This window comes from Melanostigma gelatinosum (genome assembly GCF_949748355.1).
Source record: "Melanostigma gelatinosum genome assembly, chromosome: 3".
Classification (NCBI taxonomy): domain Eukaryota; kingdom Metazoa; phylum Chordata; class Actinopteri; order Perciformes; family Zoarcidae; genus Melanostigma; species Melanostigma gelatinosum.
In genome coordinates, this window is record NC_136636.1 from 23,080,354 (window position 1) to 23,105,420 (window position 25,067).

Here is a 25,067-nt window from a genome sequence, read left to right on the forward strand (position 1 = left end):
TGAAATAGAATTTCGTTGATTTAAAGGGAATTTAAGAGATCCTATATCTTGTTATCAAGTAGGCCAATCAAAGGCCAATTGTGTTCAATGTTAAAAAAAAGCCAGCACACAGGGCAGTGTGCATCACACTTGAGGAGCACTTCCATATTTAGACCGACAAGAACCCTTGGAAAATCCTGAATATGTTTGACCTTTTTTGACTGGAATTAATTTGCATCTGGCTTATTGGATGAAAGCAATTTTGTGTGCCAAGTAAATTGGCATTTTCTTGTCAGAGGAAGATACTGGTGTAAATATTCAGCAGGAATATACTGTGGCCTTCCCTGGGGCTGCAAGTTAATGTGGTGAAATATGAAATTGGGTTCTTAATGGAAGATGGAGTCAGTCGGTTTGGTCAGAAAGGGGCAGAGGACTGCGCTGTTGAGCGAGAAAATCAAGAAGTGAAGAAAATGTCTATCGCTGCCATTTTAACCAACAGCTCAGCGGGATTTCAAAATTGCCCATCTGCAGATGTTCTGAGGCTCGCCTATTGAAACCTCAGCACAAATGTCAGAGGAGAGTTTGGTTTAATTGAGAAATGTACCACAGACCTGATGACACTTCTTAAATTGTCTTCTGAAAATGGCGGCTAAGTTTGTCACTGGCTCGGTACAAAGTGTGGCGCTGATTAAATCTCTGCAGGGTTTCTCTCGCTTTCAGCCTTTATTATTGGATTCTTTCACAATAAACAGGGAGGATGAAGCCTGTGCTCAGAATAGAGTTTGATGTGCGGTGCCTCTACCTTGGCACAGGAAATCATTACACAGTGGTTGAGCAAATAAAAAGAAGCCAGGCGGAGGAAGAGCGTGTGCCTCAGCATCCATCCCTGGGTTGTTGTTTTTTTGGAGAGGATTTAAGGAACCAAGTTTGTTTAATCGATATAGTTATTATCTAAAGTAAAGCACAGCAATGGTTTCAGCTCTAAAATTCAAATTACCTTTTTGACTGATCCCCACTGCAGATTTTTATATTGCTTTTTACGGCGAGCTGCTTTGAGCTTGAAATCGGCATCTGTGTCTGTATTTATCAGTGCATGGCCTTGTTTTCAGATATCTGATCGTACCTGTGCTAGCAGTGGGCTTTTGAGGTTAGAGCAATTTCTGTGAAATTGTGTACAGATCGTCACGGTTTCCAGATGATGTATCATACTGATGTTGGCACACTGACTGAGGTTGACAACTACTGGATGAATTGCCATTCAATTTAGTACAAGCATTCGTGTTCCGCTCTGGATCAATTGCAATAACTCTGGTGATCCTTAATTGTTTAATTTAAATTTCTCCAATACTTGTAATACAATAGCCTGTGACCAAATACCTGCAAAATGAATGATGTTTTGAAACATGTGTTGAGTTCTAATTAGCAAATGTTAGCACGCGATAGATTAAAATGAAAAATAAATTTGATACTTGATGAACAACACCATGAGCATGTTGTGATGTTAGCATTAGCATTTAGCTCGAATCGTATCTGTGTCTAGTTACTTGCAGATAAAGATTTGAAATAAATTACAAAATCGTATAAATTGTACTACCTAAACGACCTAATATCAGATATAATCAGAAGTGAAACCTGCTACTTACATATCAATGCATCAGTGATAATAATCCGATATAACAACATCAAATGGCTGCATATTTTTCCTTTAGATACTTTGAGTACATTTTGCAGAAAATACTTTCATACTTCAGTAAAACTTTAATGGTCTTTTATTTGTATTTTTACAAAGTAGTATTGCTACTTTCAATGTCATACTTTCATTGCTACTTTTTTTAAAGAATCTCAATACTTCTTCTACCACTGACAGCAAGCAAGATAAAATGAGATCCGTAATGAAGATGACTCGCTTCATCATAATAACAACAACAAAGCTCTGATGTGAGTAAGGCATCAAGTAAGACAAATGGTGTTTTAATTAGCATAGAAAATGCATCACGTGATATGTGCAACTGCACCCAATTAACCTGCCCTCAAAATCATGAATCTTATCCTGTCAACTGCAGGTGTAGCAGGAATTAGAGGGAATGAAGAAAGAAAAATGTCTCATCATGTCTCATAAATCCCAAATAAAAATGCTATTGTAATAAAAGTAATAAAAAATGCATCAAAAGCATCATTTGCAGGTGCTTTGCCTTCTGATGTGTGTTTAGAAATGCAGCTCACTAATGTGTTTATTGGGCACTTTGCCGTGAAGGCACTGTCCGTCAAACCTGTAGATAGGAAGAGCAAACACAGTCTTTGAATGTCAATTCCAGCACCACGGGCAGCTGCACTCAGTCATCCTCCTCCGTGCTCCGTTTTGAAATTGCCGGTCCAAAGCAATCACAAAAGTTTTGATGAGTATATATCAGCCTCCGCAAAGTTCCGACGTGACACATTTTCCCACAGAATGCCTTCAGAAACAAGAAAACACACACCTGAGGCCAAATCCATATCTCCTCTTGGTGTAAAATAATTACCTCTCTGACAGTTCTGTCCGGCCCTCACATCACACTATCATCCCCGCAGTTTTCTTATCTGGCTTTGAATTGGGTGGTGCGATGTGCACATATTCAGAGGTGAGGCTGCCTACGAGACAGATGATGACCTGCACACCGGGCTTTGCTGAAAGCTCTAATAAGCGTGGCACGACACCCGCCCGAGGAAGCTCTCCAATATCAACCATCTGATCAGCGGGTCGGCTGGGATTTGTATCCTGGGCCTCGTCTGATGAATGAATCATTTCCTCTCGTACGTCTCTCAAAACACACTGTGTCCAAAGGCTGGATTGCAAAGGACATCAAATACAGACGGGGATGTGAAGAGAGGAGAACACATAAACACAGTGCTGTCATGAATATGTGAAAACCCCTCTTAAGGGAGAAACATGTTGAGGGAAAGAATAAATGATTTATGTTTGATGTCTTCAAAGATGGGTTTCTTTTCCTTTGGATTGATGCACGTCTACAGACATCTTATACAGAAAGATGACAACTTTAAAAAAACAAGTCTCTCCCTCTGTGGCTCTATCTCCGTCTCACTTTTCACTTCATTTATTTTAATTAGGCCCTTGAAGTAATTGCACCTCGTTCCTTGCAAGCAGAGTGATTTTATTTTGGCTTCCTGCGAACACATCGGCTGCTGTTTGTGTCGCCGCCTCGCTCAGCGGGGCAAATTATGAGACAAGCACTCCTCCGCTTCGTCCTGGTTCCCCTTCGCTTCAAAATAGCCATTGCTCAGTATTTGTTGTTGTGGATGGATGAATATAAAAGACAACAGAAAATGTATTTAGCCATATAATTACATGTATTGTTAATATTATACTATTGCAACACTAAATTACCTTAAAGCAATACTGCAAGATGATGGGGATTACACTTATACTTCTCATCACTCAAGGCAAAAGCAAAAAAGCGTATTTCCCGCTATTATTAGTTAGAGGATGGCCATGATTTGAATGTATATTATATGTTCCATGTATATTTCTTATTGTCAACACATCCCATTGAAAGACCGGAAAACCTACAACGAATTGATCCGATGAACAAGTATTGTCTGTGTGGCCAAAGTCTGATTTATTGTAGCTTTTTCTTCTGTGCCATTGACCTCCATTGTTTCCCAAAAGCGTATTAAAAGCACATCATTGAGCCACGCTGTTGCACTCGCTGATGTCGTGCTTCATTTCGATCATCGTCATCATCATTGGCACTGTTTTAGTTGATCCGACATATATTGTGCTCCCGTAAATACTGAAAATAGTCTCCATTTATGCAGCATTTACTCCAGTTTGAATAACGCTCGCTAAAACACGACCTACTGGTTTAGGAAATTACTGAGTATTTAATTAGATCACCGAATATTTGATCTGATACACATCAATACGCTTTAGGATGAATGCTTTGAACACGGGTGGGAAATTGGAAAATATTAGGAGATGGACATATTGTCTTTTCATGGTCAACAAAAAGTGAAATCTGAATCATAACCAGACTTATCCTTTAAAGCAAATTTGGTATACGTGGTTACATGAGTTCCAGTGAGACATCAGTATTTAAACATATATGCTGCAATCCTACAATTAACATAGGATTACACGTCTTCATCACAGGATTTCAAGCTTCGACTGCTTCTATCTTGAGTGAATCCGCATTCACATTCCCCCAACTTAAACGGTGATCAACTTCTGATGCCGCTTTTCTCCCACGATAGCTTCCACGAGTCGACTAATCCCGGGTTTTCTCGGCTAAGACGAGCCGACATATTATCAAAGGTTAAGCTACCTCGCAGACACGGAGGGAGCCCGCAGAATTCAAATTTCAGTCCAAGTTGTGTGAGGGAGCTAATGAGAGCTGGGGGATTGTCAGTTATTGGCCATGATCGGGTCAATTGGAAGGTAGGCAGGCGCCAGGAGGCTGAGTTGGGCATGACATCTGCCAGAGGAAGGATGAGGGGGTCCGTCTCAGTGACAAGCAGACATGCGCTGGGTCATGCACAGTGGTAATTCCCAGAAAGGTCACACAAAATGACACCTATACCAGCATTAAGCCCGGCCCTGCTCTCTTTCCTCCCTCTCTCTTCAGAGCTATAATCTGTCTGATTCGTCTTCCTAGCGCTGCTCGTGTCATCTCTCACACTGCTTTCAGCCCCACTGGAGCCACCTCTGAGAACGAGAGGGCGAAAAGGGCAATCTCTGTCACATTCCTCAGATGTGATGTTTCTCCAGCTGCATCTCGTCCGATTTAAAGCCACAGTCTCAGTGTGTGTGTGTGTGTGTGTGTGTAACAGGAGGGAAATCAATGAAAACGGATTTCACAGTCAACGTGGATACATTTCTATTATTTCTTTTCATTTTTTTTATTACCTGAGAAGGAACAGCATGTCAAGGATTTATTATGGTGTTAGTGTTACAATGATGAAGCAATTTGGTCAACTCTGGCAGTAAATTGGCTTGTCACATAAGATAGCATTGCCAAGATGAACAGAAAATGCCAGGGAGCACATTAAATTATGAATGATGGAAATTATATTAACATTTAAATGAGACAGTCATGGTCCAGTGGGATCACAAGTTCTCAGTGTTTTATGGTGTGGAATGATGTATCGCGAGGATATCAGAATTATTATGTTCTTCTGCGTTTTACGTACCCGTGGTTGTTCATTACACAAGAGCAGTTTACCTCTAAATAGCATCCTGATAAAACTGATGTGACAACTAATCATCATGATTAACAGCTGGCCTATCACTGCTGTGGTAAATAAATGAGATGCAGCAGCAGAGACTCCGTGAGTTTACATTTCTGTTTACTCCATATATATATATCTGCTTCTCGTACGAGGAATGTTGTCATCGTGTGAGTAGTTCTCTGAAATCGCAGCTCCTGATTCCCCCGGCTGCAGCTCCAGCAATCACAGAAAAACATGTCCAGGGGGGACGGGGAAGGAAAATGAAAGCAGCAAGTACAGGCAATGACCTTTGCAGACTCCTCACATGATAAATGTCAAAGGTTTTCTGTTTTTAATTTGTCAGAGTTTCCAGGGAAGCGTGACCTATGCCTACTTTCAGCCACAGCATTCCCATCACAGCGGTCGCTGAAGCGGCACCTCGAAACCTATTACTACCCGCCTTTGCTGAGGCTGGTGCTGTCAAAGCTGCAAATTAGCCCATTTGCAACCTTTCATAATGCACGGTAGCAAGGAGCGGCGTGCTTTTCTGAGGGAGGGCTGACGCTGAACATTGTAATGTGTTGCAAATGTGACATATTGCAGAGAAACCAGAGAATATACATTCAAATGTGGCAGGTGTCACTTTTGTGCTTTTCTGTAATCCATTATGCTTTCTTAGCACATTTTGACCTTTTTGTGTTGTCGTGTGAGATGTTGATACAGAAAAGCACCACTATGAAATCAGGGCTTAGTTTCTGGAAGTACACACGTCTTAAAAATCCTCAATGCAAATTCAATGACAAATCCCATGAAAACACCTCAAATCTCAGCAAAATCTCTGAATTTACCATTGTATGCATCCACTAAAATGTTTGTCAAAAAGGTTTGTCCTTTTGTGTGTGTGTGTGTGTGTGTGTGTGTGTGTGTGTGTGTGTGTGTGTGTGTGTGTGTGTGTGTGTGTGTGTGTGTGTGTGTGTGTGTACCTTGAGCTTACTGGGAGGAAAACAACAGAATTATTATTTTCCTGTGCCACATTATTCTTGAAGAGTTATATTTACACATCCAGCAGACCAGGAGCAACAGAATCATTAGTATAGAGTCATGTTTCTCTCCACCCGATGAACGATGAGAGCGTTTGATTTTTTAATTTGTTTTTCTTAAACCAAGAACAGACATCTGAGTGAGAGACTCGATTACTGATTTCTGAAGTAGAAGCTGGAGGGTTCGACCCCCTCAAAGTGTTCTTTGTTCCCGTCTTGGAGCGCTCGATCAATGAACGACTAGTAGTCATTAGAAGACCCTCTGGTCGATTCCACATTAGACTCCATCTTCCCTATCATTGGACTTTTCTTATTCTGCTTCCGCCTACTCGGCTACTCTCAAGAAAGCAGGATTGTGTTTTCAGATGGAAGTGTTGTTCGTGTTGCTTTACGATCTAAATGTCAGGAGGGTGAGGTCTGCTTCCGCACAGCCAGCTACAAGCGTTTTAATGTTTCAGAGCATCTCCGGGGGAAACAACAGCGCTGGAACCCAAGACTGAAGATCTGAACACAAAATGTTTGACTTGTTGGTGTCAGAGGGACGTCTCCTTAGAAGTCAAAGACAGAAAGAGAGAAAAAGCTTGATAGCAGCAGAGCTCTTCAGCATGCAGTGAGGCTGCAGGACGCTGACCTTCATCCCCGATAACCCGGGCCTCTCTCTCCCCCCTCCTGAGATCCGATGGGCTGCTGGTTTGGACGTTTGCCATGGTCAGGTGTAGGGCCTCGGTCCTGTGGGGAGGTGATGAGGTGATGAGGTGATGAGGTGATGCGTCCGATGCCCTCTACTGTTAATGAGTGTATCGTGAACGACCATAGGGGGGTAGAAGGGGAAATGGTCTCACACCATCCACCTAAGTGGGCCAGATGTTTGTGTGTGTGTGTGTGTGTGTGTGTGTGTGTGTGTGTGTGTGTGTGTGTGTGTGTGTGTGTGCGTGTGTGTGTGTGTGTGTGTGTGTGTGTGTTTGTGTGTGTGTGTGTGTATGTGTGTGTGTGTGTGTGTGTGTGTGTGTGTGTGTTTGTGTGTGTGTGTGTGTGTGTGTGTGTGTGTGTTTGTGTGTGTGTGTGTGTGTGTGTGTGTGTGTGGCCTGAGGAGAGGTTGGAGGTGGAGGGGACGTACAGTAGAAGAGGGGTCATCTTTTTATCTTGGTGCTGTCGCACAGCTGCTAGAGAAGTGTCAGTTTAAATGAAAATTAGAGACAACGATCACGGCTGTGTAATTATCTGTGACGGACAACCTATAAGCCATAAGGTTTATTGATTTCAATGAAATGAGATGGATAGGTTCTCTTCTCTTTTCCTTCTCTTTTCTCTTTTCTTCAAGGCCAGGCAACTTTGATTCATGCTCGTGTTTTTAAGTAGTTCAAATGACTTTCGTTTTGAGGCCGGAATCCACAGCACAAGAGGGCCGAGGTAAGGTTTTCTTTCGGGGCCCAACATACTTGTGTGTGTGTGTTTGTGCTCGAGGGAGAGAGAGAGAGTTGCAGTGATGAGATCAGCATGTTATCATGCTGATAAGATGATATTATCATGTCTTTCAACATGATTGTGATCAATAAAAAAAAAAGATTAAGCAGAAGACAACCATTCATTAATTTTTCCGAATGAAAAATAAAGAAATATATTTATGTGATTATCATTGACTATTGTCTGCATGAACTGTGTCAGAACAGTGTTTTTTTATTCACGATATGGTTATAAACTATAACATATAGAAGCTCGAGTTTTTCTTTTGTCGACCAGATATAATTGAAATCAATAAATGGAGATTGATTTTCATGGAATGAAATTGCTGTCATGTTTCAAACAAAGTGGCCTATTACGTACACTTTAAGTTTAGTTTTGAGGAGTTCGTGGCAGAATCACAAGCATGTTGCTGTCCTACTGTTAGACATAAGACACCATTTCTGACCAGCGCCTTCAACTCTCTACCAGGACTTGAATTCAGAGATTATGTTCGGAAGTGTTTTTAAATGCGACGGTAGACGGGTAGAAAGGAAACCTGGCAGTTCTACGGAGGCTAATCGGGCACTACTGCTGCGCCACTGATCGTCTGGCTCACTGTGGCACTCCTCCACACAAACCGCTCAATACACCACAGAGAACTATTCCTACTTACCAAGAAATATCTTTACTACCATGAATGGAACCCTACATTTACCCTTCAGCTGTGTTATTTATGTTGAGTTCCTTGTTTTAAATGGATTTATATGTGTTATGGGTGCATGTACATAGCCGGTACATGTGTTGTGTGTTATTTACAGTGCTGGTTAAGAGGCATGCATTGCATGGTGACAACAACACATAATGACATTAACATGTGAGAATCAGCAGTTGACAGGTTCACCAGTTCATCAGCTTTGTGGTGAAAGGGCTCACACAGCTCTCTTGTTGATATAAGCTTCTCATTTGGCCTTTCGGATCGTGTTTTTTTGCCTTGACAGCATCGTGACTCAATCGTCACTGAAGTGTGTCGGTGGCCAGGCTGAAAAAAAAAAATGCTTGATTGGAAGTATTTCAGCATTTGTTTGGTGAGGGAGACCGATTTCGGCGACCGGTAAATCCGGTCGTGACCGGAATTAGTCTGAAACTGCTTTGTCGAAACGTGTGGATTTGCGACAACAATTTAATTTGTATCAGAATTCTTAGAAAAGCTTGAACAACTTTGAAGAAAAGCTTTGTGTGAATGAATTCTTTGAACCAGTCCAATAAACTTTTGTAAAAGTTTCAGGCTCTTCAAAATGACACGACTGTGAGACATGAACTTATGAGGTAGATTTAGAGCTGAGTCATGCTGCTGGTTGATGTTATGAATCCATGCGTTTTATGTAGGTGCAAATATACAACATTAATTTACAAACCCAAACACTGAAGCAAGGCCGGATTACCAAACGACCAAAGCGGGCAAAAGCTCTCGGCCCCCAAATCTCCAGAGGCCTCAAAATTCCAGCCATGTCGGCTAAAAATGACATTCCCAAACAACAAAACGTTGTTCGAGGGAAGCGTGTTTTATCGTGGTTTACTTTTGCTTTTGCCGTATCACAAATAAGTTTCAAATGAGTCAGCGGAAGTCCGCACAGGAAGCAGGTCATTGTGGGCGATGGTTCAAAAAACACAGGGCTTTCACCAGCAGACTGCTGTTTGTGTACCGTGTAAACAAAGGGCTTTATACCTAAACACAACCAATCAAAGCACTTTTGTTTTGTTTCAATTTCATAGTCATTTAAAGCCAAACCATGATGTTTTTCACTAAACTCAGCGAGGTAGTTTTGTGGTGTTTTTTGTGTCAATTTAGAATGTGAACCATCTGTTATGAACATATTTTAAACTGTGGCTGTAATCTGGGAGGAACACGGTTCCCCTCAAAACATAATTAGGAGTGCAGTTCAGTTGTATGGTAAAGTAGAATACACTTGTTCCTGCATTACTAAATCATCTTGCGGCCTCAGCCCAAATAATAATAATTATTATAACGACTTGAGTGGAATATTGTGCTCACACAGGATATCGAAATGTGTTTCATCAACTTGCCACAAACCAACTGACACACAGAACACCAGGGACCGGGTAATCGTCCAGAATAGACGCGCTGGTTGGTTTTCTGGGAGCAAACATTCATATCTGTGAAAAATAGTAATTTTAGAAAGTTAAATTGTACTAATGAGTTTAGCTAATTAACACAGACCAATTTAGGAATCTACCTGATATCAGCACTGCACCGGCTTCATTCAAGTTGCCCCTTGATTGCAGTGCCATAAATAATCAACAGGTGGCACTCTCTCCTGCCCCATTTCCAAATACTTCAAGGTACACAGGCTGGATTTAGTTGTACGCCAAAATGTCCTCCCAGCTCACAAATAACACTTTCAATGGTTAAGTCCAAAATGAGTTGGCTGGACTTTCTGGGCATTAACAGCAACAATGGAGCAGCTACAAAAAAGACTAAAAACAGTGTGTGTCTTGATTTGTGAGGTGGACCTCCTCAGCATACCTTGGAAAGCAAAAACCGTCCCAGGCTCCAAGTCTAGTGTGTCACTGCGATACACTCGACTGGTATAAACTCCGATATGGCTGTGTGAGTGCTCCTCTCATGCCTTTTGTAATTACTCTGACAGCTGCTGTGCGATGTACAGAGGATCCATCAGATCTATTATTCAGCTTTAAGTAGGTGGAGTGACACCACTTATTCTGAAAAAGCACAAGGAGACTCAATTTTTCAAAGTTTGTTGGAGTAACGCTCCTTTTCATCACATGCCAACAACTCCCCACCGCGGGCAATTTGTCATCTTACATGAATCCCATTAATAGTGTAGTACTGTGTGATACTTTTAAGTGCTGTGTAAATACATTATATGGAAACAGAGTTGGGACTCTTTCACTCTGTTGCAGACGGTAACTTTGGCGCCAAAGAGAGACGACGCTCTCGTCGTTTTCTCCGCACGTTATTCTGCACTTCTTTCGACCTGGTTGAAGGGCGGTACTATAGCTGCATGAAATATGTGTGGCTGTTATGTCCGCACATGCCCACGTTGTATAACTTTACAAGGTCTGTTGCTGTGAGGCACAGATAGCAATCTACGTCTGTTTAATAGAACAGTCGTAAATGTCTCCAACAGCTTTTGGATTTAGAGTTGTGTTAAAACATCCTGCTGCGTTTAGGGCTCTTTGTGAGAGTCAAACAAGCATACATCAAACTACTTTAGCAAAAATAGACGATAACGACATGTAACATCTAAGATCCGGAACTGGCTCCCTGATCAGGTTCTTTGTGACATTCAACAGCAACGGTGGCAACTTGCAACACAACCCGAGCAGAGCTGCAGTTTGAGTAATAGCTTATCAAACCCCCTGAAGGCTGAATTAAGGCGGTGGACACGATGTGTCTGAGCACCTCAACATGCTGCTACTGCCAAGATGCCGCACTCTGCAGGCTTGCTCCAGCTTGTCTGCATTCCACAGCAAACTCTGTTTGGCTCGTGGAAAATTCCACCTTTGTGGCATTTAGGGGATGGGGGAGGGATGGGATAAGATAAAGGGCAGGATCCGTGTTACTGCTACAGTGTGAATCTGACATGAAGAAGGTTATGTTACCTTTCGGTTAAAGGTCTTTGTTGGATCTGCTGGTTGATTTGCAACCAATTTAAAGTCATGAAAATATATGTGAATATTCAGCATTTTGAAATTGACACTTCAGACGTTTACCGTTAAAGGAATAGCTCAACAGTTTTGGGAAATACGCTCGTGGGCTTTCTTGCTAAAGTTAGATAAAGGGATTGACACCACTCTCAAGTTTGGTTTTATGAAGAGACTATTTCAAAAATAATCCAGGAAGTAAACAGTCTGGCATAACCCCCCATGAAAGCGCAAATTGGTGTTTTTACACTTGTTATTGGACAGAGGCAGGCTAGCTGTTTCCTGTCTTTGTGCTATGCTAGCTAACCGACTGCTGGTTCTATCTTCATATCTACAGTACCAAAAGGCCAAAATGTCCAACGTCCAAACGTCCAAAGTTGGTTCACAGGTACAGGTTGTGTTGTATTCTAGCACATTCGGTCTGCTCTATAACACAGACAGTATTCAACTGAGAGAGCTACCAGCCTCCACAAACACAAGGCTCATGGTTGCATACAGTGTAATTCAAATCAACACGGGCATTTATTCATAGAGAAGATGTAAAAAGCTGTTTTTGGTGTAACTGCTGTATGTAGACCTGGTTTGATGTCGGTGTTGCATTATATTCAGGAATGTCACAGCAGTTTTCTTTCAGTGAAGCAGAAGTGCTGAATTTTGCATTTTAGTTCAGTTTTCAGGTATTTTATTCAAAATAAAGAAATAATGTACTGAGCAGGCAGCTGTAGATACAGCATCACTATTAATCCTGCAGTTTAATTAAACTTTAAAAAACCCACATTCGAACCCCGCCGTGTGAGCTGCCTTTTAACCGCAATCATTTGAAGAGATTAAAATCTGGGCGCTGGGTTTATGCATTCACACATCACTCAGCATGGATCAGAGTCCCGGAGGGACACTGGATTGGCTCATCAAAGGATAAATCTCTGCAAACGGACAAGTCAGTGAAACCCGCTCCTCCCTGATTCATTTCTCCCTTGAAATGTATCTTTCTCTCTAAACAGCGATCTCGATCTCACTGAGAATACCTGAATACAGATAAAACAAAAGCTTGTTCACCCCCGAGTAATAAATTATAAGCCACAAATTGAGAGAATATACCGACATGGCAACTACTGATATTTGGTTCACGCCAGGACAGGTGTCAGCTTTCAGTTCAGCCAATTCAAACTGTAACTCCCATCTTTCAAGTGAAAGATTATTAATATTCAGTCATTTCTCAGAAGTTCATATGACAACATTTCCATGTCTGTATACAGAGTTTTTTTTTTCTCCAACTCAGTAACCCAACCTTTTCTTTTTCCGCTCCTTCCTCTCGCTTTCTGTTCCTTATATTGTGATATGCTGCTGGATTGGGTGCAGTGCATCTTGAATGTCTTTCAAGTCTCGGCACAGCAGTGCATATCTTACCTGAGAGCGGTGGAGTTGCAGCAAGCTTCTGGCCTGGGGCCTCAGAGCCTGCCACCCCACCCCCACCCTCCTTCAGTGTGGTCCATGTCCTCGCTGGTACACTGGGAATGGGCGTAATCTGCTATACAGTCTCCCTGTCAGGGATTATGCACATATTGTAAAGGTAGTAATGCTTATTTCGACAACCTAAATGGTTGCTCTTTTCTCCAGCTGCATTTAACATTTTCTCTACCAAAGAAGTCTTTGTCTTATACCGTTTCTATAAACGACACTGATCGGAGAATAAATGAAAAGGAATGCTTATTCGCTCTCTTGCCGACAGTCAGATGGGAAGATCAATACTGCTATAATGTCTATACAGTAAATATGACGCCAAAGCCGGCAGCCAGTCAGCTTAGAGACTGTAAACAGGTGCCTGGCTCATGTCGTTTTCACACTTCAGAGATCAAACGAACGAGATTTTGTTTTTAAATCTGTGAGCTTTTTCGGTTTTGCTACCTTTGGATGGAGCGAGGCTAGCTGTTGTCCCATATCATAGAGTATCAGAGAGTAGTATCGATCTCCTCATCTCAACTCTCAGATAAGTATAAAAAGTATTTCCCAATATGTCAAACCGTTCCTGTAATATGTTGTTGCCACTAGATAGTCTGGTAGAACCATAAAGTCAACCATTGAACCCCAGAGCCTCCAGATTTATGTGAATATTAAACCGGCAGCATTTCAGCCTTCTCTACAAAATGGGTGTTAATCAGGATAAATCAAGACTTTATTGTTGTTGTCATCACAGAAACAAGGCAAACTTTCAACTTAACTCTGTGAGGCTTCTTCTCACCATCTTGAATACAGAGCTCCTTGCTTACGTGCAGTGCAGCATTCCAGGCAAGTTGAAACACGACCGTGTCCTTCCCTGTCTGAGGGAATCAGTTAAACTGGGTGGATGCAAGGAAATGGATCACACACATACAACTCTGTATAACTTCAGAATGCAAAAAGAAAATTGAATAACAATAGCGTTGAACTCATGTCCCCCCCTGACAGGTATTCTGAGGTAAAGTTTAGAGCACGTCGCTTTCACATAATTCAAAAAACAAGAAAGAAAAGAAAAGAAATAGTTTTGCCAAATGGGCGCGGCACAGAATTAAAACCACTTCTACAATACAAGCAGCCCTGCACTTAAAAAAAAGATACTAAATGACTCAATGTACATAAAGTTACAGTTATTTTTATGGCATTCTCCATCAGTAGCTTTACTCAAACAGGAAATAAATCCTCCAAACAACACGCCTAAAGAAACATCCCTTTGAAGGAAAGGCATAGACAGTATCAGCAAACCTAAAAAGGGCTATTACGTCCGCCATTTCCATAAAATGTGGGTTTTGAAAGTACCCCGGGATGTGTTTATTACTGATACATTTTCACCACAGTAATAAGCCCCAAAGTTTCCAGGTGCTATAGTCAGCCAAAACTTTTCTTCACTGGAAAAAACATCAGAGAGATTTTATGGGATGAATAACTCGAACAACTTTCAACGTTACTGGATTTACTTGATAATTTAGACATAAACAGGTTCATGCTGCTTTGAAAAATGCTTTCACGTCTCATTATACATTTTGTCGTTTAATTGTGTTTGTTTACATTGTTTGCATGTATTACCAATTTGTAGTCATCAATTTGCTTGTGCATTAGTAAAACTAAAATATAATTTCAGCATGTTGCAAACTACAGTGATTGTAGTGATTCAAATCATCGTTTGTGTAATTTGAAAAGGTTTTTTTTTCAACGAGGGTGGAGAGGGTTTGGTTTTTTACGTTCAGTTAAAAAAGGGCTATATTAGGGTGTGGACTGGCTCCAAGGCAGAAAAGGGGCGAGGTTTAACCCTGCTGCTGCATCGCTATTGGTGGACAAGGGGGACAAAAATGCCTGTACCTGGTGCAGGTAAACAGACTGACTGACGCAGCAGGGATGGATGGGCTGACGGGATTTACTGTAACCGTTCAACTTCATTTAACCGACCATTCTGGACAACTTCACAGCTTTTTTTTTGTGTGTGTGTCTTGCTTTTGTACAGGTTTGTGTTGTATACACTTGTATGTCTATCTGCAGACAAAAGAAAACAGAAAAGTCAGCATTTGTACGTTTTCTTTCTTTGATCAATATCAGGCACTGGTGCTTTGTTGTGTGAAATTTCCCCTGATCGTTTGGTCATTTCACACATCTTGCCTCGTCATTCAGGTGAGTTGCAGTCAGAGGTTGAGACGTCGACAGTGTACGCTTATCAGCTGTTGCAAGTTCTGTTTTAGCTGCAGGGTTGAGTCTTGGAGGAGGAGACGTGAGAGCTGAAGGTTGCTGGTGATTTGAGAGTGAGTCAGTAATAGAGGGTTCCATTTGTGTGGAACTGGGTTCAAAAGACTCCAGAAGGATGGAAAACAGTGAAAACAGGTTTGGTCTTGTGCAGGGAGAGGCCGGCCTGGCACACCCTTCATGCACGCACTCACACGCACACAAAGAAAGAGAAGCGAACCTGTTTTGTGATGGAGTCGTTCATTTTAACCGCTCTGCAACTTCTTTCCCGACAGAAAAAGAAAGAACGACATCATTCGTGGAAGGAAGTCAGCCGTGTCAACTATGTCACTCCCAGGGATTCCTCACCGGAGGCGTCAGCACGCTCGCTGCTTTAATGAACCCATCCATGTATTCTATCCTTCATTCCACCGGAGTCTGTGTAATGTGCCAATCAGATTTCAGTGGTTTGAAGAGTAAAACGCATGGAATTTGTCATCTGGGGGAGCTTTCCTAAGAATGCAGTCACATGAAAGACGGTTTTAATGGTCGCAACGTATACAATAAAGGTTAATGTGATTCTGTGACAAAAGATCAACCTCGTATGGCCTTTCATGTCTTTGGATGCCAACCTGCCGTTGAATGCAACAGTTCTGCACAAGCACAGAAAGAGGACTTCTCCTCCTCCTCTTCCTCCTCCTCCTCCTCCTCCTCACCTGCATTGCGACAGCAGTTGAATAGCGCTGCACTGATTGCACTTTAGAGTTATTGCAAGATCACAGCGTCTTGGCAGCCCCACTTTATGTCTTTTGGACTGTTACTCAGAGGTTGTTATGTCCTCGCCGTGTCCCCCTGCCCTTGCTTCTCCAAGACATGGCAATTACATAATGACACCTAAATTCCCACATTACCACATCCTCAACAAACTCTTCAGGGTTAGTGCCAAGACGTAGTTTTGTGTCCCTAAAGTCTCCTCTTCTTACAACCGCACCCAAAGAACTCATATGTTGTCGGCATTGTCTCGAGTGATTCAGCAGTGAGCAATGAACATCTTTTTTTTCTCCAAAGAATATAGTTTTCCCCATCAGGTTTTCAACCAATTCTCTGTTGCATAACTAACCTGACTCATTAGCATTAGCGTATTCTATTCAAAGCCTTAATTATAACTAAATGGGCAGCTGGAAGTCATTTGACAGCTACATTGAGCCCTGAGTCACCCAGCAATAATTCTTCCACCCAATTAAGATGGAGAGAACATAAAAAGCAAACACACAAAGCCACATAGTGCCAGATCAGCAGAGATTCATACGGACCTGGATTGAGTAACAGTGTTGTTATGACAGTTTCCTTCCTTAATTATATACAGTGAGACAGTCGGTTCCCCCTGCCGGCAGACACACCATTCATTCAGAACTACAGGTGCTAAACCCTCGTCAGTTATTTAACAACAAATAGAAAACAAGATATTTTAATAAATAATAAAAAAAAACATCATTATTATGAATTCACAACGCAAAGGAAAGAAGAGTCTTTCCTGCCTTTCCTATCACAAAACAGAAAGCACCCGATATATACAAAGGACCCATGCATGACCCACGCTTTAGAGAGATTCATCCTCATCCTTCTGCTGCCCCTGTGAACAATCAGCCATCCCAGCAGGCCTCACACAGTAGAAAGACATGTGTCTTTCTCCTGAACAGGCTTCCTCTTCACGTCACACCTAAGCGTGCCATTCACCTTCCTGTTGGATGCAATGATGACCACGGGGCTTAGCGCAGCATAGAGTGTGGAGAAGAATATACGCAGGTCAGAGATCAGCGAGGAAGCCATGGCCTTCCTCACAGTGAGAGTGTAGATCCAAATCCCGTTATCGACCCCGTAAAGAACCACATACAAGGTCACGAGAGCTACCACGGTTTTGGCAGCTCGTTGCTCTGCCCCGCCTCCGCTACTGCCGCTGCTGCGGAGTCCCTTCACCTGCTGGCTGTGCTTGTAAAGGAAGACCAGGATGATCAGACTGGCTAGCGCCATGAGGGCCATGGGCACCACATCTCTGCCCACCTGGGCTGCCCCGTTCGCCTCAATGGACAACTTTGAAGGAAAGTTAACGTAGCAGAATTGGACATTGATGCCATGGTTTGATAGGCTGGAGAAGTTGTTGGTGCCGAAGGAGAAGAGTATGGCTGCCGAGGACATGCAGGTGTTGAGGACCCAGAGGAAGAGAAACACAAAGCCCAAATACTGGGCTAACACGGTGCGGAAGGAGGCCCAGCGTGATCCAGGAGGGGCGATGCTCAGGCACTGGTAGGCGCTCAAGAGGAAGGTGAGCCAGATCGAGAGGGACCGGGATGTTCTGTAGACAAAGATCACGGCCTTACAGCCCACGTCTCCGAGGATGCTGGGCAGGTGGAGGGAGGCCAGGGTCTCCAGCAGACAGCGGACGACCACCACCAGCAGGTTGACGCAGGCCAGGTGCAGGACAATGACATCAGATGGGAGGAGGTGGTTCTTCTGGTAGAGCAAGAGGAGGAACGCCAGGATGATGGTCGCGTTACCCGGGACTCCCACAACAGTGAGGGTCAGATAGAGCATCCCGCGGACAAACAGCTCTGATGGCATTCCTGCAGCAATAGAAAAGAGGACAAGGCAACTTCACCACTTAGATAAACAAGATGTATTCAGGCGCATTCGAAAAAAACTGCAGAAGTTTACACCCCATACCTGAGAACAATCAAGGGTAACGAGGTCTGAAGTGGACCTTCTCCCTGATCCCTCTCTCCTGAAGCAGTCGGGTTGTTTGTGCTCTTATACGTGCAAACAGGTGACAGTTGTTGAATCTGTTTTTCATGGTCCATTGACTTCTCTTCCCTCAGCCTCCAATTACTGGAGATCAATTCAGATGACTGATTCTGTCCCCTCACTGGGTTTCAGACAGACAGGATAACACAGAGAAAGCTGTGTACGGAGATCCAATCCTTGGACAGAGAGAATGGTGTTAATGACTCGATAACATCTATTAGCCACAAGTTTATGCTCAAGAAAGATTAAAACAGTTTCTCAGTGTCACTGGTTCCCTGAGTGGAGTCCACTGAATACCTTTTTTTGTAATTACTGATCCTTTAATTAGATTTCCTTGCAGGACCCTTCATGTTACTTTTGTATTTTTAATTCTGCAATCAATTTTAGAAGTCACTGTTAAAAGAGACTTCTCTTGGTGAGTCAAACACCAACACCACAGTGTCCTCCAGTGGAGAAAGATGACGTTCCACTCAGACTGCATGACAGATCACCCACAATTTCCATCTGACATAGCAGACAATTTATGATTGTCGAATTCACCCAAAGCCATACAAGTTCTGAATATTGAATTAAATCTAAACTGTGAGGATCTTGTTGCATGATTTAACCGCAGCATGTCCTAAAGCAGGTGTTGAATGTTAAGTCCATTTCTCTCAAGTGCATGAGACATGAAATTAAAAGAGAAAATACCACAATGTGATATTCAATGGGATTAGTTGCAAACATGAAATTCATATTTTGAACATGGTATTTCAGGTATCGACAGTGTTGAGTTGGTTTATTAATACTTGGTTGTGAAATGTATAAGTGCATTTACTCACTGTGCAATTTTGACGTACTTGTACTTTATTTGAGTATTTCCATTTTATGCTGCTTTGTACTTCTACTCATTACAAAGGAAAATATTTTCCTCATGTTACTTTTACCTAATTGACATTTCAATGGAGAATTTCACTTGTAATTTAGTATGTTCATAGTTGTTCCTAAACCGCTGTACATTTTAAATTGAATTGTATTATCCTTGAAGGGAAATGTCTCTTTCAGCCAGGTGCAACACAGATTGCACACAGACCTGAAGGTACATAAAACACAATGGAGAAAAACAATAAAAGGTAATGTGCACGTGGTAAACAGAGGGGGAATTCAGACAGGTACCTAAACTGATGAATGATCTCTGTAGATTTGATGCGATAGGTGAAGGCACTCAGGGGAATGAAGATACATCTTGAAGATCAGTCGGTGTTTTCGACTGAACATTGTGTGCAATTGAGTTATGTTACTTGTATGTTGGAAGGATACTCGAAAAGATATAGAGAAATAAAATAAAAGGTTGTGGGAGGTCAAATTTGCTCCTTTCCCCTTAAATGCAAACACTGAGTCTAAGGCCCATCAATATCAGACGGGAGGCTGCTAAGCCAAAAGCCTCTTAAACCTTTTGCTGTGGGACACATTAAGTGGCACAGTGAGGAGTGCACTGAATATTCCCTCTTCCCCAACAAAAGCCTCCCCCGCATACTTAAAGGTTAAAAAAGTGCAAAAGGTTAAAAAGTAGACACATCTCTGAACTGACTTGACTTGCATGCGAACCACTAACTTGACTGCTACTTGAGAAGTGACTTGATTTAAGACAGCACTTAATGGTGCAAGAGAGTGCATTTTCTGAACACTAAGTAAATCATCTCAAACAGTGATATCAAAAGCATGAGAATGACATTTGAGTGCAGCTTATATTGTGTATAAGTCTTTTATTATCCGTGCAAAACTATTAGCGGATATTTCATCCATAAAGGCATCCCTTAATCAGGAATACAATGGAACACAGAAACAAAGACACTGCGCATATTATTGACACAACCTGTATTAAACTATACAGATGTGAACTTCGCCTCTAAGGACATTACTGTAATGAAAGTTAATGTAACATTAAAACTAGTTGAGTGCATTGGGGGGAAAAAACAATTTACATCACCCATAAACAAAGACATCAAATTGCATGTCAGGGGAAAAACTAATTGAACTTGCAATGCAGCAGACTGCACATTATCCAATCCCCTGAGAAGGACAAGCTTGAACTTGCCATTTTAATTAGCTCTTTGAACATGTAAACATGTAAAAGAAAAAAACAGACACACACACAGGAAAATAACACATCTTATGATGCTTTATTCCAAAGCCAATTCCCAGGAGGAAATAAGCTTCTTAAACAACAATGTTTCAGCACACAGTCTGAATTTTGCGACTGAGAAAACAGAAATGTAGAATTGACCAGTTGGTTACAGCGCTTTTAATCTAAGACACATTTACAGTTTGTACAGAGAGTAGCACCATACAGAGACAGTGCTGGAATACCTTGATAGGAATAGCAAACTTCTGTTGTAGCGATTGTGAGTGCTGACTGTTAAGAACATAAATAAATGTTGTCCCCGTGCCCCCAATTAGTACAGACATGCATTTTTACATGGCTAATTGTCTTGCTCCTCTGTGTCTTTTAACACGCTCCCAGGACATGAAGGAGGAAAGGAGCGCAAGCCGAAGCACCAGCTGTGCATGTAAAAGCCTCTTGATGACTCATTCAAGGCATCATCAGGCTGCTTTTGCATCAACCATTATCGAACGCAGTGTTCCCCGCGAGGGTAAATAGCATTATAATAAAACTGTCATAAAACTGACATGTGGAAGTAAAGCACAGGAAAATACCGCTGAAGGTTAGAAGTCACATGTTATCCGTATTTGGCAGCGCAATTACTTTTTTTGAACAGTTTCTAATTGGGAGTGTTGTGTTGATGTTCAGCCTGGAGACGTTTGATGTCACACTCCCACCCCAGAACCTCTCAAGTCTACCTTCAAACAGTACTCACATTCCCGTCTGTACATCGAAACAGATTTTGCACAATGTCATCATCACTCGTGTTCATACCTGCCACTAAAAGATCCATTCCTAACATGTTTCGAGTGGAAGTGATGGAGGACGTCCATGGAGTCAATTTTGTATGGCGCCCAGGAAGAAGAATAGGAAGAGGAACACAAAGCCCAAATACTGAGCTAACCATCCACAGCTCTTGTTTTGTACAAAAAAATATATTCAAAAGTTGATCTGAAATTGATTTGACGCTGCGTGAGCGAGGACTGTGGACTTTCTCTCCCACCATCGCTTCCATTGGATGCTTGTTAGGTCCGAACAGGAGGAATGATTGCAGAAAGCAGATTCTGCTTCAATGGTCACATGGGCAGCTGATTATTGTTTTTTATTGACTTGAAAAACTGTGTGTGTATCCTTCAGTTGTCCTATATTCCCTATGCAGTGTTTGCCCTCTGGAATAAACTGAGTGAGATTTAGTTTGTTGCTTTAACTTGCCAAACTGTGGGCTGAACACTGCAATGTTGGCGAGTGATCTCAAGGGGCATCGGAGCCTATAAATTGCAATTACACAGGCCATTAAACATTTAATGCACAACAGGCTTTACTTCATCTCAACTTCTGGTGAGCATGGTTTTCATTCAAGAGATTGCTTGATTATATTCTGGCTGGTTATATAAGGTTCCTTTAAATTGAGTTACTTAGAGGCTGTTCCCTGTATTCATAACAGATTTGATTCTCTGTCTGCCTTTCAGCAGCAGGCCTTGGTGTCATGGATCTGTGTGTGACCATCAAAGGGGTGTCGTTCCTCTTGCAAACAGGTATGGGCATCTTGGGGAACACGGTGGTGCTGCTGGCGTACGTCCACATCTTCTACACCGAGCCCAAGCTTCTTCCTGTGGACATGATCCTGTGCCACCTGGCCTTCGCCAACCTGATGCTGCTACTGACCCGCTGCGTCCCCCAGACCATGACTGTGTTCGGGCTGAGGGACCTGCTGAATGATCCCGGCTGCAAGGTGGTGATCTACGCCTACCGCATCGGCCGGGCTTTGTCGGTCTGCATCACCTGCATGCTCAGTGTATTTCAGGCGGTGACCCTCGCCCCCGCTGGACCCCGTTTGTCCAGGTTGAAGCTTGCACTTCCCTCCCTGGTGCTCCCCACCTTTGCAGGACTGTGGCTCCTCAACATGGCCATATGCATCGCAGCCCCTTTCTTCTCTATGGCTCCACGTAATGGCACCGTGCCTGCATTTACCCTCAACCTGGGCTTCTGCCACGTGGACTTCAGAGACAGCCTGTCCTATGTGATTAACGGAGTGGCCGTCTCTGGGAGGGATTTTGGCTTTGTCGCCCTGATGGTGGGCTCAAGCGGTTACATCCTGCTGCTCCTGCACCGCCACAGCTGCCAGGTGAGAGGGACCCGCCGCCCTCAGGGCGCCGGGGCAGAGACCAGGGCGGCCAAAACAGTGATCACCTTGGTGGTTCTGTACGCGGTCTTCTTCGGGATCGATAACGCGATCTGGATCTACATGCTGACGGTGGCGAAGGTGTCACCAGTGGTGGCTGATATGAGGGTGTTCTTCTCCTCCTGCTACGCCGCTTTCAGCCCCTACTTCATCATTTCCTCCAACAAGAAGCTCAAGGCGAAGATCGTGTGTGCAGCTGAGCAAAACCAACCGTCAGTGGACAATCAGGAGTCGAGGGACAAATGACACTCTTTCTCAGTTTTGACAGGCTGTTGAGTCGACTAACAAGACAGCAGAGTCCTTCTCACAGACCTTATCATTTTCAACACTCCTGCACAGATGACCAGCAGGGCCGAGATCCTTCTTGTGGCACGCGTCAGTCTGTGGCACGCAGCGTCACACAGCGTCCCTCTCTGTCTCTCAGCGTCCCTCTCTGTCACTCAGCGTCCCTCTCTGTCACTCAGCGTCCCTCTCTGTCAGTTCAGCGGAAAGATTCAGCTGTGGCACGCGAGCATAGTTCGGCAATTGTCAAGAAGCTGCGGAGCTGAGGGGGCGGAGCAACATTTCCTGAGAACACCCGTTGTTGTTACGACAGATCAGCTTCCATAAATCAGTTTTATGATTTTAGTTGAGTCACAGGAGCCCCCTGTTCTCTGTATGCATCCTTAGAGTAAGTACGTTGTACTTTTTTGTTTCTCATTCATTTTATTTCAGTATGATTTTGCTGCTTATGCAACAAAATGGAACATAATACACTTTCCAAATTACTACTTTTATAGTCACTTACAACAATCGGCTAAAATAATGAAAATAAATCATCCGTTTTAGAATCATTTAAAAGTATATATTAAAATTAAGACATAAAATGTCCAATCCAAAAATACATGTTTGAAAATATCTTCACTCTTCCTCTGCTTATATGTATATGTATGTCAGTAAGACATATGTTAACTGTTAACAGTTTACAGCATACTTAAATAAATATAAATAAATACAAAACACACGCACACTTTGTACACACACTGCAGCAATTCTTTTGCAGGAATATGAGCATATTTTCCCCCTCTGGCAAAATACAACACGTCTCATGCCTTATTTTATTTTACCAGTTGGTGGCGGTAATGCGCCAATTCGTTTGCCAACCGCCAGTACACCAAAAGGGAGGAGAAGAAGAAGCTTTCCCGTGCCTGTGTTGTTGTGCTCATGAGCGACAGCGCTACGTACCCCGTTGTAATAATACTATGAGTGAGGAGCGGAGGACCCAGTCCTGCTGCCAGGACGGAGTCATCAGGGTAGTGTAAAAAAAGTATTTCAATCTGCACAGGAAGACAGAGGGTTACGCAGAGTAACAGAGCGTGAAGCAGTGTGACGGAGCTTGAAGCAAGGTGACGGAGCGGGACGCTGGGTGACCGAGCGGGACGCTGGGTGACCGAGCGGGACGCTGGGTGACCGAGCGGGACGCAGGGTGACCGAGCGGGACGCAGGGTGACCGAGCGGGACGCAGGGTGACCGAGCGGGACGCAGGGTGACCGAGCGGGACGCAGGGTGACCGAGCGGGACTCAGGGTGACAGATATTTGATGTTGATGGTTAATTTGCAACCAAGTTGTATACATCATGTATTTACTTGTTATTTGTATGTAATAGAAAAGTGAGCATGTGTACTTCATGAAGCAATAAATAATGACAATTGAAAAATATAGAGAGATGTTTGGTTCATTCTTTTCAAACACTAAGCCTAATTTACCTGAGTCATTGATTTAATTGTCACACTTAAATCCTGAATTGACTGGTGAAACAGAAGAAGTTAAAGGCCAAGATGAGAAGATATAATGTTGGTCAAATACTGTGGTCCAAATACAATTTATTCAGTTGTATTGGCATTGAGATATAGAAAGTTTGACTCTAGAATATTCAAACAATTCCGAATCTCACAAGACAAGAGCAAAAACAAGATGAATGTGTTCTCCTTTCTTCGTTGCTGTCATGTTAACTGTCTTGTGACCGCTAAGATTGATCTCTGGAGCTGTAGGTGGAGGCAGACTGTCAGAAGTCTTACTATTTTGAAAATGTATCACTGATTGTGTTACTATGGTAACTGAAGCAAGGTCTACTGGAGGCTGTTTAATAATAGAGTGCAGTGATGAGATTAACGTGTTATACATTCATAATATCAGCAATTTCCTGCCACGTTTTTAATATTTTGTGATCCTATATTGAACGTAATTTTCTTTTCTTTCTCGGAACTGAATCACGCTGCAAGCAATCGGTCCATTTTGTAGCCTCAGATGGCTTAATTGTTGCTGAAAGAGCACTCTTAACGTGCATTTATTAACATAGCTGTATAGTAGTAGTGTGATGGCAATAACATAACGAAAATAATGATGTGGCCTGCTGTACATGTGGTAAGTAGTAGCCTATGTAACGTAGCCTATAAAACAATCAATACATATGGTAACATATACTAACAATGATAATAATATACTGTGTTGTCAAACTTGTATTCAACTTGTTTATCTGCTTTTTATATGTTGTGCAATATATTGTGATGACTTCCATAACAGTTCAACTACGTTTATTTAACACAAGTAGGAAATGGCATTTAACACGCAAGCTATTTAAGTAGAACTTCCACCGTGCTGCCGCAATACAGAGTGGACATGCACGGCCAACTGACGTTGTTAATACGGGACCCTAACCTCCATGGAAGGAAAATGAAAGACACGGTTTTTTTAACTGTTGGCTGTACATGACCAGTCCATACAGCGTATTGATCTTTTAACAATTTAGTCTAGCCTATTTCATACGAATGTCTTCCGTGTGGAAACAGCCCAATTTCCCTTAAAACAGTGCTCACATGTTTACACCAAAAATAATCATATAAATATATAATGCGGAACAAAAAC

At 42.6% G+C, this 25,067-nt stretch overlaps 2 protein-coding genes across 2 annotated transcripts; one reads left to right on the forward strand and one right to left on the reverse strand.

The window, feature by feature from the left end:
• Positions 1-16,700: 16,700 nt before the first annotated feature.
• On the reverse strand, positions 16,701-17,657 carry ora2 (olfactory receptor class A related 2; the record flags this gene model as incomplete). Its single annotated transcript, XM_079265702.1, has 1 exon — positions 16,701-17,657. One exon carries the CDS (start codon positions 17,655-17,657, stop codon positions 16,701-16,703), a length of 957 nt encoding a protein of 318 aa, XP_079121828.1.
• A 3,691-nt stretch (positions 17,658-21,348) lies between these two features.
• Positions 21,349-22,408, forward strand: ora1 (olfactory receptor class A related 1; the record flags this gene model as incomplete). Its single annotated transcript, XM_079265703.1, has 1 exon — positions 21,349-22,408. Exon 1 carries the CDS (start codon positions 21,467-21,469, stop codon positions 22,406-22,408), a length of 942 nt encoding a protein of 313 aa, XP_079121829.1. The 5' UTR covers positions 21,349-21,466.
• Positions 22,409-25,067: the final 2,659 nt, after the last annotated feature.